Source organism: Mustela putorius, unplaced genomic scaffold (genome assembly GCF_011764305.1).
Source record: "Mustela putorius furo isolate JIRA1106 unplaced genomic scaffold, ASM1176430v1.1 tig00000095_pilon_pilon_pilon, whole genome shotgun sequence".
NCBI lineage: Eukaryota > Metazoa > Chordata > Mammalia > Carnivora > Mustelidae > Mustela > Mustela putorius.
Window position 1 is genome coordinate 3,888,513 of NW_025421280.1, and position 16,502 is coordinate 3,905,014.

General features: G+C 40.7%; 1 protein-coding gene across 6 annotated transcripts in view; it reads right to left on the reverse strand.

Moving 5' to 3' along the window:
• Nucleotides 1-16,502, reverse strand: part of MITF (melanocyte inducing transcription factor) — a 228,308-nt gene that overhangs the window by 23,923 nt on the left and 187,883 nt on the right. For all 6 annotated transcript variants that reach the window (XM_004738343.3, XM_045077891.1, XM_004738344.3 and 3 more), the window contains exons 3-5: nt 8,037-8,264; nt 6,880-6,963; nt 4,625-4,720 (exon numbers count right to left, since the gene is read on the reverse strand). In XM_004738343.3, coding sequence (XP_004738400.1) covers nt 4,625-4,720; nt 6,880-6,963; nt 8,037-8,264 — 408 coding nt within the window. The remainder of the gene's footprint in view (nt 1-4,624; nt 4,721-6,879; nt 6,964-8,036; nt 8,265-16,502) is intronic.

Genomic DNA, 16,502 nt, shown 5'->3' on the forward strand with positions numbered 1-16,502 from the left:
TCTGAATAGAGCTTTGTGGTAGGAGGTTTGTATACTATGTTAATAGCAATATTTGGGGGGCAGGGTCAACTGCTGATAAACCAATTCAAAGCTGCAATTTTCAATTAATCTCCAACTAATTCTAAGCAAATAAAAACCTAGCTGCTCATGAGCCAAGTATGGATACTCAAATTTACAAATTAATGGTGCAGGCTGGCTCAGGAGGCAGAGAGCTGGGTTAAAACCTGCCTGTGTTACTGACCTGCTGGGTGATACTAACCTCCCTGAGGCACGCCCCGCCACACACCTTTGCAAAGTGGCAATCCTATTGCCCACCTCTCAGGGTTTTGTACGAATCAGAGGTCAACTGGGTGAGACACTGTATTCAAGTGATCAGTACTGCCATGGTTAGTAATACAATTTTCTACAAAGTACTGTATTCCTAGGCTATTTTCAACAGTCAAGCTAATTTCCACTTTGATCGGCTGCACCACGTGCCATGTTAATTGCTAAGTTAATTGCTGTCAACCTTTGCACCAATTTTACCAGACTGCAAAGCAAATCCAAACACGGAACTACAGGGTTGGGGTAACCACCCAGGGTTCGAATCAGGGCTTCTCCATTATCAGTGGAGGGCATCTGTCAATTGGCTAGAGCCATTTCCAGGTGTCACAACTAGGGGGGAGGGTACCACTGACATCTAGGGGGTAAAGGCCAGGGATGCTGCTAAATGTCCAACAATGGGCAGGACAGCCTCACAAAAAAGAATTATCCATCTCAAATATTAATCATGCTGAAGGTAAGAGACTCTGCCTAGGAATGTGCCTTACGTTCTTTATACTAATGGCTGCCATTTGTTGAAGCTACTAAAAGGAAGGTTGGTGAAAAATGGCTTTCTAATTTAAAAATCAGTCACACATATTTAAGAAAGGATTTTGTGGTTTCTCTTCTGGGTTAGAAAAACTGCCCCATAAACACTATAACTGGGTCAAAATAATATCTTTGGAGCTAAGGAAGAGGAAGAGCCACCTTCTGCTTACATGGTGACGCTGTGTGTTTGCTAGGTTTTTATCCAGCACATTCACCTGATTGGCAAGACTTTACCTCCAGCAGACAAGCAGTACAGAGGACGGAAGCTGCAGCCTAAGAGGAACAAAGAAAGAGAAGGTGGACACATATCTGTGTCCCAAACTTGTTCTGAATTGAGTTCTTCAATGTGTTCCTCCACCAAAATGAATATTTTTCCAAGGAAATGATCATTGTAAAATGTTATTATTTTTTTCTTTCTGGATGTTCCCCTTCACTGAATATCAATTGAGCACTGTTAGCACAAGTAAACTGGGACTTTTATTCTTTGTTTGTAATGGTACAAGAGGGCCCTTGTGTTCTCAGAATAGTTATTTCTAGACTCCAATTCCCTTAGGATAGTTTCCTCTCTAAGTGCTCCCTCCACTTTAATTTTTTTTTAGGAAGTTAACTTGAAATAAAGCATATCAAAGAATCAGATAAAAGGGGAAAAACACCCAACATGAAGAACATTAAGTTTAAACTCTATTGAGGGGGAAGAAAATTAAAATGTTAGTGAGTTGTTGGTAGCTTTGTTATTTATTTTGACAATCCAAACCCAGATTTATCAAGAATAAGAGCTAATAATTAGCTTTTAGTAAGAGCACATCAGAACCAAGATTCTTCTAAGTGCTTTTTGTAGATTAGTGCTTATCATTTTCATAGGCATCCTATAGTTTTAGATGCTATTATTATTCCCATTTACCAGACAAAGAAAGTGAGGCAAAGAGGTCAAACAGCTCACTCAACAGCAGGCACTGAATCCAGCTATGACTCTCAGTCTGTGATCCTGACCTCTGTTCTATACTGGGTCTTCTATAATAGCAAAATGCTAAAATGGCTTTGTCATGAGCTGACTTTGATGGGTCTACACTTAGACTTTTTCGGGTGGAAATATAAAAAAGTAATGAATGCCTGGACAATCAGTGATATCTGAGAGTGGCTATGGGTTACTCCTCCCCAGCTGGCAATTAATTCAACTCTGCCCAGCAGATCTTTTCTACGTAAGAACACCCCTAAGATGGTCCTTCTGCCCCAGAATTATCCTCCTCCATTCAAGGTCTGACAGGGTCTCCCCTTCCCAGACTGGTAAGCCCCCTGAGAACAGGAAGCACACCCTACTCGTCTTTATCCACAGCACCTCGTCTAGGGCTGGGGACATATTAGGTCATTTAATAAATACTAATTAAATCTTTAATGTTAGCTTAGAGGCAGTCAGATTTCCATTCTAATGTAGAATGGCTGAGGAGGAGACATGGGTGTTTAGTCTAAAGGAGAGAAGCAAGTGGGGGTCTTGAGAAGTGTCCTCAGAAGGGTTATCATGAGGACAAGTTCTCCATGAGGGCAATCTGACCCATGTCTGGAATTCACAGAGAGACACACTGTAAGTAATATCTGGATTATTACGTATCTTGTTACTCTGAAGTAGAGCTGGACACATTACAGATGCTCAGGACTATCACCTGAATAAAACACTGTCAAAACTATTTGCTGTTGTAAGGAATTATACTGAATGGAGATGTTGTTGAGTACAGCTTAAGTTTCAGATGCTCAAAGTTATAGTTTATGAGATGACCATGGGAGGTAGGTACAATTATCAGTCCAATTTCAGAGATGGAGAAATGCAGGACTTTAAGAAGCTAAGTAACATGCTAGACCACACGGGGAATGGCAGACTTTAGAGATGTACTGAGATACACTTACATCTCCAACTTCTAACCTCTGTGCTTTCCAGCCTGTCTTGTGAGTTAGTGCATATCCTCCATTGGAGGCTTTCCAGAAGATGGATGTCTAGTTTTTCTGTGTATGTGGATGGTGCACAGAAGATATGCAAGAGGAGACTAAGGCACCGAGTACTTGATTGACTCAGATGACTTCCAAGGTCCTCACCATTGGAGAAAATTTTAAAGATCATTTATGAAAAAAATCATATTAACTCTATAGTCCTCCTAACGTACCTAGATACCACCCGACACGACTGGCAAAATGACCACCTTCATCCAGCAAAGTTCGTTTGGGATGACTGGGCCATTGCTAATGATTGCTGCTAGGGCACTGAAAACACCATAAATATACCCACGTTTCTGGGTATACTTACAAATTTCACAGCGCAAGCTCTCCCAAGTATCTTCCTCACACTGGTCCTAGGATTCTGACCGCTGACAAGTACAGCCTGCCTCACAAGAGGCCCAAAGTTGGAAGCAGGAGGGTTCTACAGAAGCAAACCAAGGGCTCAAAAGAGGGTGGGGAGAGTCTGACATGGAAACATCTGTCAAGATGGCAGAACATCCAGTTCTTTCAAAATCGGAGGGCAAGTTTAAACGGGCAGGAAGTCGACAGAAACTAAAGATCGTAGAAAAGACTTTGGAGTTTTAAGGGTCCTCCTTACCCTTCAGGTAAATGAACCGAAAGAACTGGACCAAGATGGAACAAAAGAAAGTACTGCCTATCAGACTTAAGTTCACTAAGAATTCTGGTGTAAATAAGTAAGGGCTATCATATTCCCTGGCTGAGAGAGTTTGTCATCTGAATTTATTCTTTAACAAATTTTCTATTATGGTAAAAACACATATGACATAAAACTTAGCATCTTAATAATTTTGAACTGTACGGTTTAGTAGCATTAAGTTTATGCACACTGTTGTGAAACAAATCTCTAGAATGTTTTCATCTTGAAAATACCAAACTCTATACCCACTGAAGAACAACTCGCCTTCACCCCATCTCCCTTGTGGGAGTCAATCTTTGCAATACAGGTTATTAAAGGATATGATGGTCTCATGGCATAGCTCTCATAGAAGAGAGGAAAAAACTGGACAAGGTATTCAAAGCCTACTGAGAAGTCCTGACTCTGACACATCGAAGCTATGTAATCCTGTGCAAGACCAGCTAACCTTTCTTAATCCTAAAAATGAGGGCAATGATACCACTCCAACTTGACTCACAGAATTATTGCAAGGACTAGATTTGGAGACTTTATTACAAGGACTAAATAAGATCTACGATAAGACTTTGGTAAAATGGAAACATAAGACACCATTGAAAAAAAGAGAAAAACCCAGTAGGGGCAAGGTTCCTAATGACAGAGAGAAATAAGTTTAATAAACCACTGATTTATTAACCAAAATCAGAAAAATTTTGCTATTGAAGAAAGGGAAATCGAATATCAGTCACTCTATTACTTGTGAATAGTAAGATGCTGCCTTTTAAAAAACTGCACTCATTTTTCAGGCCAACTAGAATGCTAGTGTAAATAGTACTATCCATAGTATTTCCCTTGGGGGCAGTGTACTAAGTTGGGCATTAGATGTCAGGGGGAATTGGAAGGCCTAACGTCCTATTGAAAGTGGACTTGGACTCCAGGGAATGTAGAGCTTTATCATGGGGTTACCAATAAACCCATGAGAAATTCTTAATTTCTGACGTCAAAGTCACTTATTTGCAATCCTGACACAATTCTCTGTTATATTCTTAGTAAGTGTATCAATCAGTCACTTGAGGAAATAACCTAAGAGATCAGGAAATGGAAATATCTGGAAATATCTCAAGATTTTCTTAAGAAAAAAAAAATCAGCAATACCGTATTTGCCATTTGCAAAGCAGGATCCATCAATCCCAGGATTTCTTCATTATAACTTGATTCTAGGCTAATGATGTCATCGATTACATCATCCATCTGTAGGAAAAAGGGCAATGTAAGAGAGATCAACAAAAGCAAACACTGTGCAAAGCCACCCAAAGAGAGAGCCATGGTCTTTTCTTACCCTAAGCACTAATTCTCTTCAGTTAGATGCTAAGAAATTACCTCCCTCTTCTTCCCAAATATGAACATTACCGTTAGGTCACGGACACTAACAGGGGATAAGGACGCCATCTGCAACCAGCACTTAGTGAGGGATTACTAGGTGTCCAGCACTGGGTTTAGGGCTTTGGATGGGTTAAATTATTCTCCCCTAAGAATACCTCTATCAGTGCAGGTTAGTAAATCAATTTGCCAAGTGACATAAATGAGAAGCATCTTGCCCAAAGTCATACACGGAAGAGGGTTAGAGCCACAACTTGAACCCATGCTCTCAAATGCTATTCCCCAAACGGGAAAGGTAAACCAGGAAACCTTATCTTGAACAATGGCTGCCATTTCTCTTTTTTTTTCTCTCAAGACTACACCCCATAGCCTTTGTAGACCCTCCCTTCAGTAAGACAATCCAGATGGTAGTTTAGACCTTCACTCTCTTAGGCACATATGGGGCACTGCGGCTCTCGGGCTGCTGGCTAACCCTGCACTGATCCTGCAATGACTTGTAAAATAAGTTTCTCCTTGTACAGCTGCCAGTGTGCTCGTTACTCCCGGAGGAGTACAGCAGGACGAGGTTATCATTACAGTCATGGAGCTGACATTCCCACTAGATCAATTTTATTCCTGAAGTACCAAAACATCAGTTATGATAATAAACAACAGTGATTACATGTGCATTGCAGCAGTTGCAAAGACAAGGCTGTGAAAACATTTCTTTGTAAACACCTGATGTATTTGAGCTAGCTAGTGTGTGTGTGTGTGTGTGTGTGTGTGTGTGTGTGTACACATGCATGCACAGATCTAAATAGTGCTTCACAAGTACACAATGAAATCTCAAAACTCAGAGGAATGCTCCTTTACATGTTTTTACCATTTTCAACTAAAGGGGACAGGCTCCAGTGCCACAGAGCTTGGAATCCTCCTTCTCCCACTTGGTCTATCAGGGGCAAAGCCCTCAATTTTAAAGAGCCTCAACGGGGCCAGTATGGAATATGGGGTTAATAATACTCATTGCCTTACTGGATTCTTGTGAGATTTCAGGATAAACCATATAAAGTGTTCAGAGGGCTATGGCTAAACACCCCAAAAAATGAGCGTCATTCAGTGACCCCCTAAGAAGAATAATTGCAGGTCAGTTTTGATTAACTGCCAGTGGTTTATTAAGTTTCATTTCTAGATACACCAGTTTTGTTTGTTTGCTTTCAAGAGATGATTTTCTAATTGAGTTGAACAGGCAAATGGGTCAGAGTACTTATGATCAAGTCCCCTTTCCTTGTAAATTTTTTTAGGGAAATAAATTTAGTGGGCTTGGTGTGTTTGTTTTTTAAAATAATTTCTTTTTCTTATAAAAAAAGAACCACTAATGCAAATTAATAACAGGAAATATAGAAAAGCAAAAAACAAAAAGAAAAAGAATTTTTTGGTGCTTCTTCTTCTTTTTCTTATACATCTAGACCCTTATTTTAAAATACATAACTATGTTAATAAATGTAGCATTATTTATTTAAATCTATTTTATAGGCTGTCATAGAAGAATCTCTCATCACTTGGGAAAAAATCCATAAAGTATTACTAAATCAATAAAGTTTGAAATGCGTGTTTCCTGAGATTCCATTTCATAAAACAATATATAGAGCTCTCTCTTTCTCTCTCTCTCACACATACACACACACAATCATGTGCATATCGTGGTTTTACTAAGAGCCTTTTGAAGTTGCTACCCTGCAAATTTGTGTAACACACTGATGATATCGAAATGAAGTACAGCGTATTATATTTTATGTACCACAATTTATGTATTTCAAGTACTTTTAAATGACTTGAAGCAACTTAGGGAAAGTGCATTTTAAGTTTAATTTCCCTGAGTTATTTCATCAGGAGACACTATGAAGAAAATGGTCCTGTTCATAGCTTTATTTAAAAAAAAAAAATCAATGAGGGGAAACAAAACCCTTGAGTCATCAGAAGGCGTGATGAGCCACAAATATAGGTTCTCACTACAAAGTGTGACATCCTTGAGCTGCTGGGTCATTCGGTACCTGCATGCACGACGCTCGTGAATGCGTGTTCATAGTTGGGCATTCGCTTTCCGCCCTGTTTTGCTCTTCAAACTTATAAAATCCCTGCAAAAACACAAGCAAAATCAGCCCATGACTTGGATTGGCAAATGACTTTTCAATGACACGTTCACACGAGGCTGATGGCGCGGCAACAAGATGGACTAACAAGCTTTCAAACAAAGTGGAATCTGACCGAGAAATAAAATAGCACAGAAAGAACTTCCACCAGATCAGCTTGAGAGATGACAATTATGGACAGAGAAAAATAAGACAGTTGGTTTGGGCACAGGGGAAAAGACTGAGTCCCTCTGGAAATTAAAACTCAGCAACTTCAGAAGAGTCACCTCTGAAATCCCATGAACATTTCAGAGTACGGTAAAACTCCATTAAAATGAGGCTTATCATCTCATAATTTGGAAATGACGGGCATTAAGTCACAACTCTCCCCTCAGGTATTTTTAGGCTTCGAATTTTGATGCAACAATTCACTTGAGGTGTGTTTGAATCTCGTCTCCAATCCGGCCTTTACAAAAGCGGGTTTCACGGCAGCGGCAATCTTATTACGAAACGGAATTTATCTAGCAATTAAAACCTGAGCTTTTCTGTTAAATTCTCATGCGCTACATTACTCAAATCCGTCCACGCACATGCTGTGCTTCTTTTTTTTTTTTACTTCAAGTCAGAGAGAAATAAAAATAATATTCCAGACATTCACAACAAGCGGAACTTCTAAACCGCCTGTCCCACACCTTTTCTATTTTTGCTTTTCCTTCTCCACCTTGCCTTCTCCTCTCTCTGCGTTTTTCCGGCTTTGTAAATGGAAAGGCATTGAAGAGAAGAGAGCGCTCGGCTCACGGAGCGGAAACAGGGCTGGGGGCTGGGGGAGAAAGTGTCCTCCTCGCCTCCACGTCCCACTCTGGAGTGCCCAGGTGTCCCGACCTGAAGCACAACCCAACAGGACCCGGTGGCGGCGTGAAGAGGCCGGAGCGCGGTGGCCACACGCGCAGAATGTGGGACAAAGGCTGGCGCGTGTGGCCCCGCAGACAGACTAGAGTCCACAGTCAAGTGTGGGAATCATAGCCGACAGACATTCACTTAGTGGAAGAAGACAGGAGAGGGGAGGAGACATGAATTACCTCTTTTTCACAGTTGGAGTTAAGTGTGAGCATAGCCATGGGGCTGTTGGGTGCGCTGCTCCCCGGCACTGGTGGCATGACATGGTCGCCAGGCTGGTTTGGACATGGCAAGCTCAGGACTTGGTTGGCATGTTTATTTGCTAAAGTGGTAGAAAGGTACTGCTTTACCTGCTGCCTCTGGGCTTGCTGTATGTGGTACTTGGTGGGGTTTTCGAGGTGGGTCTGCACCTGAACATAGCCACGGAGGGAAGAGAAGACAGCGCCGTTATTTGTGAGTTTCGGTCGGCTCTTTTCTCACGCACAAACATGAGACTGGCCAAGTCCACCAACAGAATAAATTATTAAGCCCCTGTTATGTACCAGGCACTGTGCTAATGGATTTTGATATTACTGAAGTTTAAAGGCTAACACTCAGGATTTGGGGTAATACTTTGCCCTGTTTTAGTTCCACTGCTAATTAGCTGCACATCTCTTTGAAACCTTGTGCCCTTTTGCTCATGTCCAATAATTTAAAATTCACAACCATCTGGAGGGCAACACTTTCCCCAACACGACCGTCAGGGTTTACTGAGATCAGAAGGACAACCTAGAAGAAGGAGCCTAACAATTTATTTTACTTTCCTTGGCAAACAGAACAGCTTTCTGTTTAAAAACAACAACAACAAACCTCCTTAAGAGCCAGCTGTAAACGGTTGTAGAAAATAAACAGAAACATTCTGATGATTAAATCAACTAGTTGTAGATTAATTCCTCCCACTTTCATTTGGACATGATTATTCAACATTTTAATTAAGATCTTGAACTCAACATAAAAAGCAATTTACAGGAAGCAGTTTCTTTCAAAATACCTCACACTTACATGTATGTGTTTTTCAAGGCATGACTGTGAAGCCACCAGGTTCTTTTTTCTCCTTTCTTAGAAAAACTAATACAGAATTAAAAATACTTTTTAAAAAATAATCAATGATACTCAATTTAAAGTCACTTTTTCCTTGATAAACACAATTTAATCTTATGAGCTCTGAACAGGAGCTGATGGAGAGAGCACAGCCAGGCACTAGGGGAAAAAAAAACCCTACTATATTTACTTTGTTCAAAACCACATTGAATTACCTCTTACGGTATCAAACAGTAAACAGCATTAAACTAGTAGACCTGCACTTATTGGAAAGAGTACAATAACATGAAAAGGCAAATTACTCAATTCACTGCATTACATTTCAGACACTGCATATGAATAAGAATAAAGCTCACCTGATAGTGATTGTATTCTAGCATTTCCAGCATAACAACGTTTTAGGTGGCCCCAGTCCAAAGAGAGAAACGGTAGACTATTCACTCCCTCTACTTTCTGTAATTCCAGTTCAAAGACTGACTGGCATAGAGAAGGCACTATAAACAAGGTATCCCGAGACACCACCGGAAACTTTATCACAGCAGCCCTGCTTATAATAACCTAAGCTAATTAGTTATGCATGTAAAAAAAACCCATTTGCACAAGGGGCTTTTTTTTTTTTTTTTTCTTTTGGAAGCCCTACGAGTTTGGTCTTCAATATTGGTATCAATTTTCCCCCCTGGCTTGACGTCATGCTTTTTTCATAAATATAAAAGAACCTTTTTAAGTGATGAGCTATCAAAGTCAAACTCACTGTCAGATCAAGGCCAATTCACTATTCATCTTTAGTTCCAGTAGTATTAATAGACAATGGTATTTCTCTTTCAGCAATAGGTTAAGAGCTAGTTGCCCCCTTTGGAGAAGATACCGCCTAAAAGTTACTGTTAACACTTGAGACTTTTCTAATGGCCACATAACTCGGTAACTGCCAACTGCAGGAAGAGTGTCTGTGGAGGAGTCTCTGTGCTGCACTTTCAAGTTCAATGGCCTCATCCTGTACCTGGTTTCAGTGAGCATCTTATTCTTAGCTGCATGGAAATGTAACTTCCCTACTGACCTCACATCAGAAAGAAGGGAAAGTATTCTAAACAGAACAAGAAACACACACGTGCACATGTATAGGACTGGATGTGTATTTATGCGGAGAATAAGAAATAAACATCTCCCCAATTTAACCAAGATGGGAAGCATGAAAACTTTTACTAAAAATCGTTTATTATAATTCTTAGGGACAGAGAAGAGTAAGAGTTCTCATATGCACAACTGATGTATATTTACTCATTCACTTGTTCATTATTTACTGTTACTATATGCTGAATGCCAGGCAAGACACGGAATAGACATTGTGCACAAACAGACCTGACAGCTTTCTGAAATGTGCAGTCTGGTGTGAGACAAAAGAAGAAAAAGGCAAATGAGTATATATGTAAAAGTTAGGATAAATGATCGATATTCACTGCTGAAATAGGGAGCTATCTTAAGGATAAAAATTTTGAAATTCAGTAATTTGGTCCGAATGCTCCGGAAAAATGAAGTCCTTTACGTTGCCAATCTCAACTTGTTTCAAATGACTGATCTAACATGCACACAGAGGTTCAGAGAGACATTTTAAGTGTACGAAAGGGTCCAGACACGATAATGATGAGGACAACAGACATTACTAAAATAAACCCAAAATGAGGGCAATGGGTGTAATGTGCTTATTTCACTATTACACTAAAAAAAGAAAGGGCTACACATTTAAAAATAAATGCTAATTCACTGGCAGATCCTTATTCTTTAATGAATTAAAATGTGATGCTTTAGTATGGAAGGAAGAACCTGCTCTGTGTTCAGCATTGACAGTGGGCTCTTTACTATATCTAGGTTGGGGTAATCAGAGTGGAATGTATTTTGTCCCTTTCTGCCAGTGTCTTTTTAGTTTTTAAATAAGCTAGGCACAGTTTGGCTACCAACACTATACAGGAGGTAGAACATCTCCAGCTGTTTCCAACCCAAACACTGAAAACAGGTAACAGCAAGGAGGAAGGCGAGCTCGAGGTAATAGGGGGTAGTGAGGTCTGTGGCAAACTAGGACACACATGTCTAAAAGAAAAGAGCTGACATAAGCTACAACCGATTGTGGCCATATGAGTATACCACCCCAGTCTAGACCTTCCAATTTCGAGATACAGATGGCAAAGTAAACTTTTTTCAGTTAAGTCTCCCAGATGAAAAAAACAAAACAAAACAAAAAAACTGATGCCCAACTGTTTGACTTCTCATCCTGCATGGGACAAGGCAAACACACCTGTGGGCTGGCCTCAGTCTGTAACCCAGAATGTGGTCTCAGCTTCACACCGCCCTTGCAGATAATCCCCCATCGACATTCCCTGGGGCAGGATGAGGGGGCAGGTTCTAGGGCAAATTACTGCCTACATCCAGGCATTTCCTGGTGCCCCCTTGCCAGTCAGCATGCCTGAGAGAACACTCAGCAGAAGACTTAAGGATTCAAAACCTGTGTTCGAATTAAAGGACTTTGCATCTTCACTGTTAAAGGGACCCTTTGCAAGTCACTGACTCCTCCAGGCTTTCATCTCCTCCCACGCTCAAGAGGGATGGTAAGTGGGCCTGCATCATGGAGGTATTACAGTAGTAAATGAAATCACACTTCGGACAGGCTTACCAATATATCTGAAAAACAGTAGTTCTCAAACTTTTTTTTCCTTTGTTTGGTTTTGGCTTTAAAACCATTTTCAGCCCTTCAAGTTCAGATTGTCTCTGTAAGTTATATCCATCAGTGGTTACTATTTTATGAACGAGAGCAGCAAGTTTAAAAAATGTACACGAGCATACATTCCACTGGCCATCAGAAGAATGACATTTTAACGCTCGTGAAGTCTTCGTAAAACTCCTCTGTAAAGTCACAAGATGAGCATGAAAGAAGGAAAAGATGTACTCTGTATTATTAAGAAAATAGTTTTGACCTGGCAGAAGCACTGCAAAGGGTCTTGGGAGACCCTCCGGGCTCTTTGAGAACAGCAGATCTAGAACCTTATCACCTCCCCATCCTAGCCATGCTAGTCACCACTGTGCAGCAGTGGGGTGTGACACAACCTGTGTGTCTTGCCTGCCTTGGCCGGAAGACACTGGAGGAAGGCACTCAACCCTCTACCTTCCTCACAGCAATATTAGGAGGCTCTAAAGTCCTAGAACAATTTTAAAAGCCATATAAATAAGATCTTCTGTTTTCAACCATCCTACACCACAGCTTTTTAGTTAGTGACTTCCCCTGTGTTAGTTTCTAAATAGCCAACCAAGCGAGCATACAAAGGAAAACATATATGTAACATTAAACACTGAGTTATTTCCTGAGAATTTCGGCATGGGGTTGAGCTTCAAACTAACTACCTGACTTCATGAATTCGGAGAGCAAAGTTAGGTATTGCTGGGCCCTGGAAGCACAGTCAACAAAATAAAGCTAGAGCACTTCTGACTCCATCAAGAGATACTATTTTGTTGATAAAAGGGATATTTCGTATAAATCAAGTATGTTAGCTATCTCGTTGTAGTGCAAAACTCCAAAGGCTGTGAAACTCTTTGTCCTTGTTACTGCTACTATCTTTTTGTGCCTTTTCCTTTCTTCATTCAGATCCTGAACTGATACCCAGAGAAGTGGAATGGATCACCTTCTGTCACACTCGTTGTGCCACTTCCCGGGTGACAATGACAAGTTATTTTCCATCAGTTTCATTCGAAAGAGATCCGGGAGCACATCAGTGTGAGATGGTGCCTACAGATATTACCATCTTGAGTGACAAAAGAATTCACCGCAGCAGGAAAAAAAGTCCCATCTTAAGGTCCACGGTTCTTCTATTCCCTCTATTTGGAAACCAGAATGTAAATAAAACTGAGGGAAGATTCCTGTAGTTCTTTTAGCTCACAAATTTATTATTTTTTTTTAACACGTCAATGGAAAGTTCAGATTTCTCATTTAATGTTTAGGGAGATGATGTGTCCTGTTGCTCAATAAGGTTCAGGAATCTTAAAGGGATTATAATTCACTCAGTTGCTGTCCACTACTGACTGCCTCCCACTACCAGTCCTTGATATTGTTTTTTTAAAATGACGATTTATAGAGATGGTCAGTTATGCAATCACCATCCCTGAAAAACATGGTAAAACAGAGGAAGCTAGCTTTTAAAAATGACTCGGGCCAAGTCTTGTCCAGGGTCACATTTGACAGCTGCAGGGCTCTTTTCAGTCCCACAACTGTAATGTTACCACTACAGAAACCTCAAGCCCAAAACACACGTTTTCAGACACTTAGTCATGTTTTTCTGTACAGACTATATAAAGGTATCCTTAATAGAAAGTAAGAATGAGGATATGAATCCTGACCTAAAAGGATAAAAAAAAATCGGATGCAAACAAAAAGCAAAACTAAAGAAGACTCACATAAAGGAGAGGTACAGTGGTTCAAGGCTGATGAGCCCAAGACCCTCTCCCTAGCATGGGGGTGTGCACACCAGCCCAACTGGGCCCGCTCCTTATTTTCGTAAGGCCCGTAAACTAAGGATACATTTTATATTTTTTAATGGTTGGAAAAGAATCAGAAGGAGAACAGTTCATGATACATGGGAATTATGGGAAATCCAAATTTCAGTGGCCATACATAAAGTTTTCTTGGCACACAGCCATGCCCATTCATTACATATGGCCCAGCTGCTTTCTCGCTGCAGGGCAGAGATGGGTACAGCCTGTCCGGCCTCCGGAGCCTTAAAACCTCCTACCTGGATTTTTTTTTTTTTTAAAGATTTTATTTATTCGACAGACAGAGATCACAAGTAGGCAGAGAGGCAGGCAGAGAGAGAGAGAGGAGGAAGCAGGCTCTCCGCAGAGCAGACAGCCCGATGCGGGGCTCGATCCCGGAACCCTGGGATCATGACCTGAGCTGAAGGCAGAGGCTTAACCCACTGAGCCACCCTGGATGTTTACAGAAAAGGCCAACCTCTGCTCTGTAAGGAAGTCTTACCTAACTGGAGTTAGGCTTTCTTATTAAATAGAAGTTTTAAGAAGGAAATGATGAGGTGCCTTTTCTAAGGAGAAATAATGTAAGGAAATACAATTTTGTAGTTGTTTCACCAAAAGTTGTCTAAAATGGACAAGCAGCCATGTAGGAACCCAGGATATGCTTAAATTATCCTTGTTTTAAAGATACGCAGAAACTCTGAAAAGAGAGTTCACAGACGTGCCAGGGTTGGAAATCAAACCAAGATCTTCATCATTCCGTCCCGTGGCAAACTACTGCGTTGCCCTTGGTCACTGATGGATTTTGATCTAGGGCTTTAACTTAGTTAAGGGGGAAAGATAAAAGCATGTAAATCCAGAGGTATAGTCACATACTCCAGTGTGCACACACAAATATATATAAATTTGTATACCATTTCTTTGGTCTGTATCCTTTCACACAACTTCCTATCATATCACTTTGTAGGTTCATTAGGCTTCTGAATTCAGAGATATGAGTTATAAATGTGTACAGAAGGAGAGGATGGCAAATCCAGTTTTCTAAAATTATGATGTGTTAATAAAATAAACCAGACCAGCTTTACCAAAAATTCCTTACAGCTCTTTTATCCTTAGCTGATGACCTATAAAACAGTGTGCTTATTATAAATATAAAGCACAAGGTGGGCATGCTTTGGGTTCATGGCTAACAATATTTAGTAGCCTTAGGAAAAAGAGAGTATTATTGTAAGTAAATTTCTACCATATACATGATCTTTCCTCTCCCAGACTAAAATAAACCAAAGGTCTGAGTATAAAAAGAACATCAAGTGTTATCTCATCCAAATAGAAATATGAGATTTAAGAGTGGTAGCTGTCTGCCTGCAGAGTATTTATAATCCCAGAATAAAAAACACCACTTTCAGAATCAAACTCCTATGAGAGAAGCAGCAAAATCCAATAAATGTAATGCTTTACTCACTTTAATAGAAAACTATGCATTTATAGGTCCTGTACTCTGAAGGTTATATCAGTCATTATGCATGGATATGTCATATTAAACAGCAAACTTTTAAAACATATATTACAAAGAATTAGCACTCATTCACTCAAAATTCTCTACCCTGTACCAGACACTGTGCATTTTATATTCGCTCCAAGTTTAGGTCATTTAAAAACAAAACAAAGAAATCACTTGGATAACCACATAAGATTTCTTGAAAGCTTCTTCATGAAGTTGTTTTTTTTTTAATCATATGATAACTGATTGAATCAGAAGCAACTAAAAAGAGATCTCATTTTGATAGTTTGAAACTCTTTCTTTGAGTCGCTGCTATCTGAGCCTATACCCAACTGCCTTCATACCATAGACATCAAGAACTAAATATAGGTTTGAGTGCAACCTTAATGTGTATATAAATCACCTGGGATCTTGTTAAATGCAGTGTGATTCTGTAGGTCTGAGGTGGGACCCAAGATCCTGCATTTATAATAAGTTCCCAGGGGATGCCCACCCTACTGGTCCATGGACCACACTATACCTTGAGTGCAGGGCTATAATACGTTCTCACCTGGACTTCTCCCCCAAAAGTGATACGTTCATGATGCATTCAATAAATATTGCCTAAGTGCCAACCAGACGCTAGACAACCGCCCTCATCTTACCCAGGCTTTTCCTCAGGGAAGGTCCTACAGAGAAGGGGACAGGTAAGCACAGGCCAGAAGGTGGGGAGGAGACGGGCCGCGCAGGTCAGTGGGAGGACCATCCCAGCAAACTGCAACAGTCCTCAGGTATGAACAAGGCTCACCTACTCCAGGAACAGCAAGAAGGCTCCTACTACACAGTCCTCTCCCGGCTTCCAATTTAACACAAGCACCTCGTTCTCCTCTTACCTCTTTCATCACTCCTTCTCAGTCTCCTTGGCTAGTTCTCTCTTCTGCTCTTAAATCTCAGAGTGTCCCAAGGCTCAGAGCTTGATTTTCTCTTTGGACGCACACAGCCCCAGAGAGCTAATCCCAGGGATTTCAACACTCGGTTTGGGTATCTCCAAACTCCGGATTCACTTCTACCTGCCTAGACCACAGCACCATTTGGAGCACTGCAGGCATCCCGACCTTTACATGGTCATCATCCCCTCCAAACCAGCTCCTCCACCATCTTCCCCATCTCAGTAGACGGCAACTCCATCTACACAGGAAATCACCTTTTTAATTCTTCTTGTAGGTCAAAAAAGTGGTCCTCATATGGTTGGACCTAGCTGCACATTCAAAAATTGGTCATCTTTGACTCTTTTTTTTCTTCATACCCTCTATCTACTGCATCAAAAAACTGTTGGCCCCTTCTTCAGAACATATCCAGAATTTAACAGATTTTCACCACCTCTATGTTACCATCTGATCCATGCCATCATCATTTCTCACGTGGATTACTGAAAGCCACTGGACTCTTCTACTGGCTTTTGTCTCTGCCCTCTTGCAGTCTATTTCAACACACCAATAGAGTGATCCTTGTAAAATATGTCAGATCATATCAGCACTCTGGGGGGGGGAAAAGCCCTCTGTAATGGTTCCCTATTGATCTC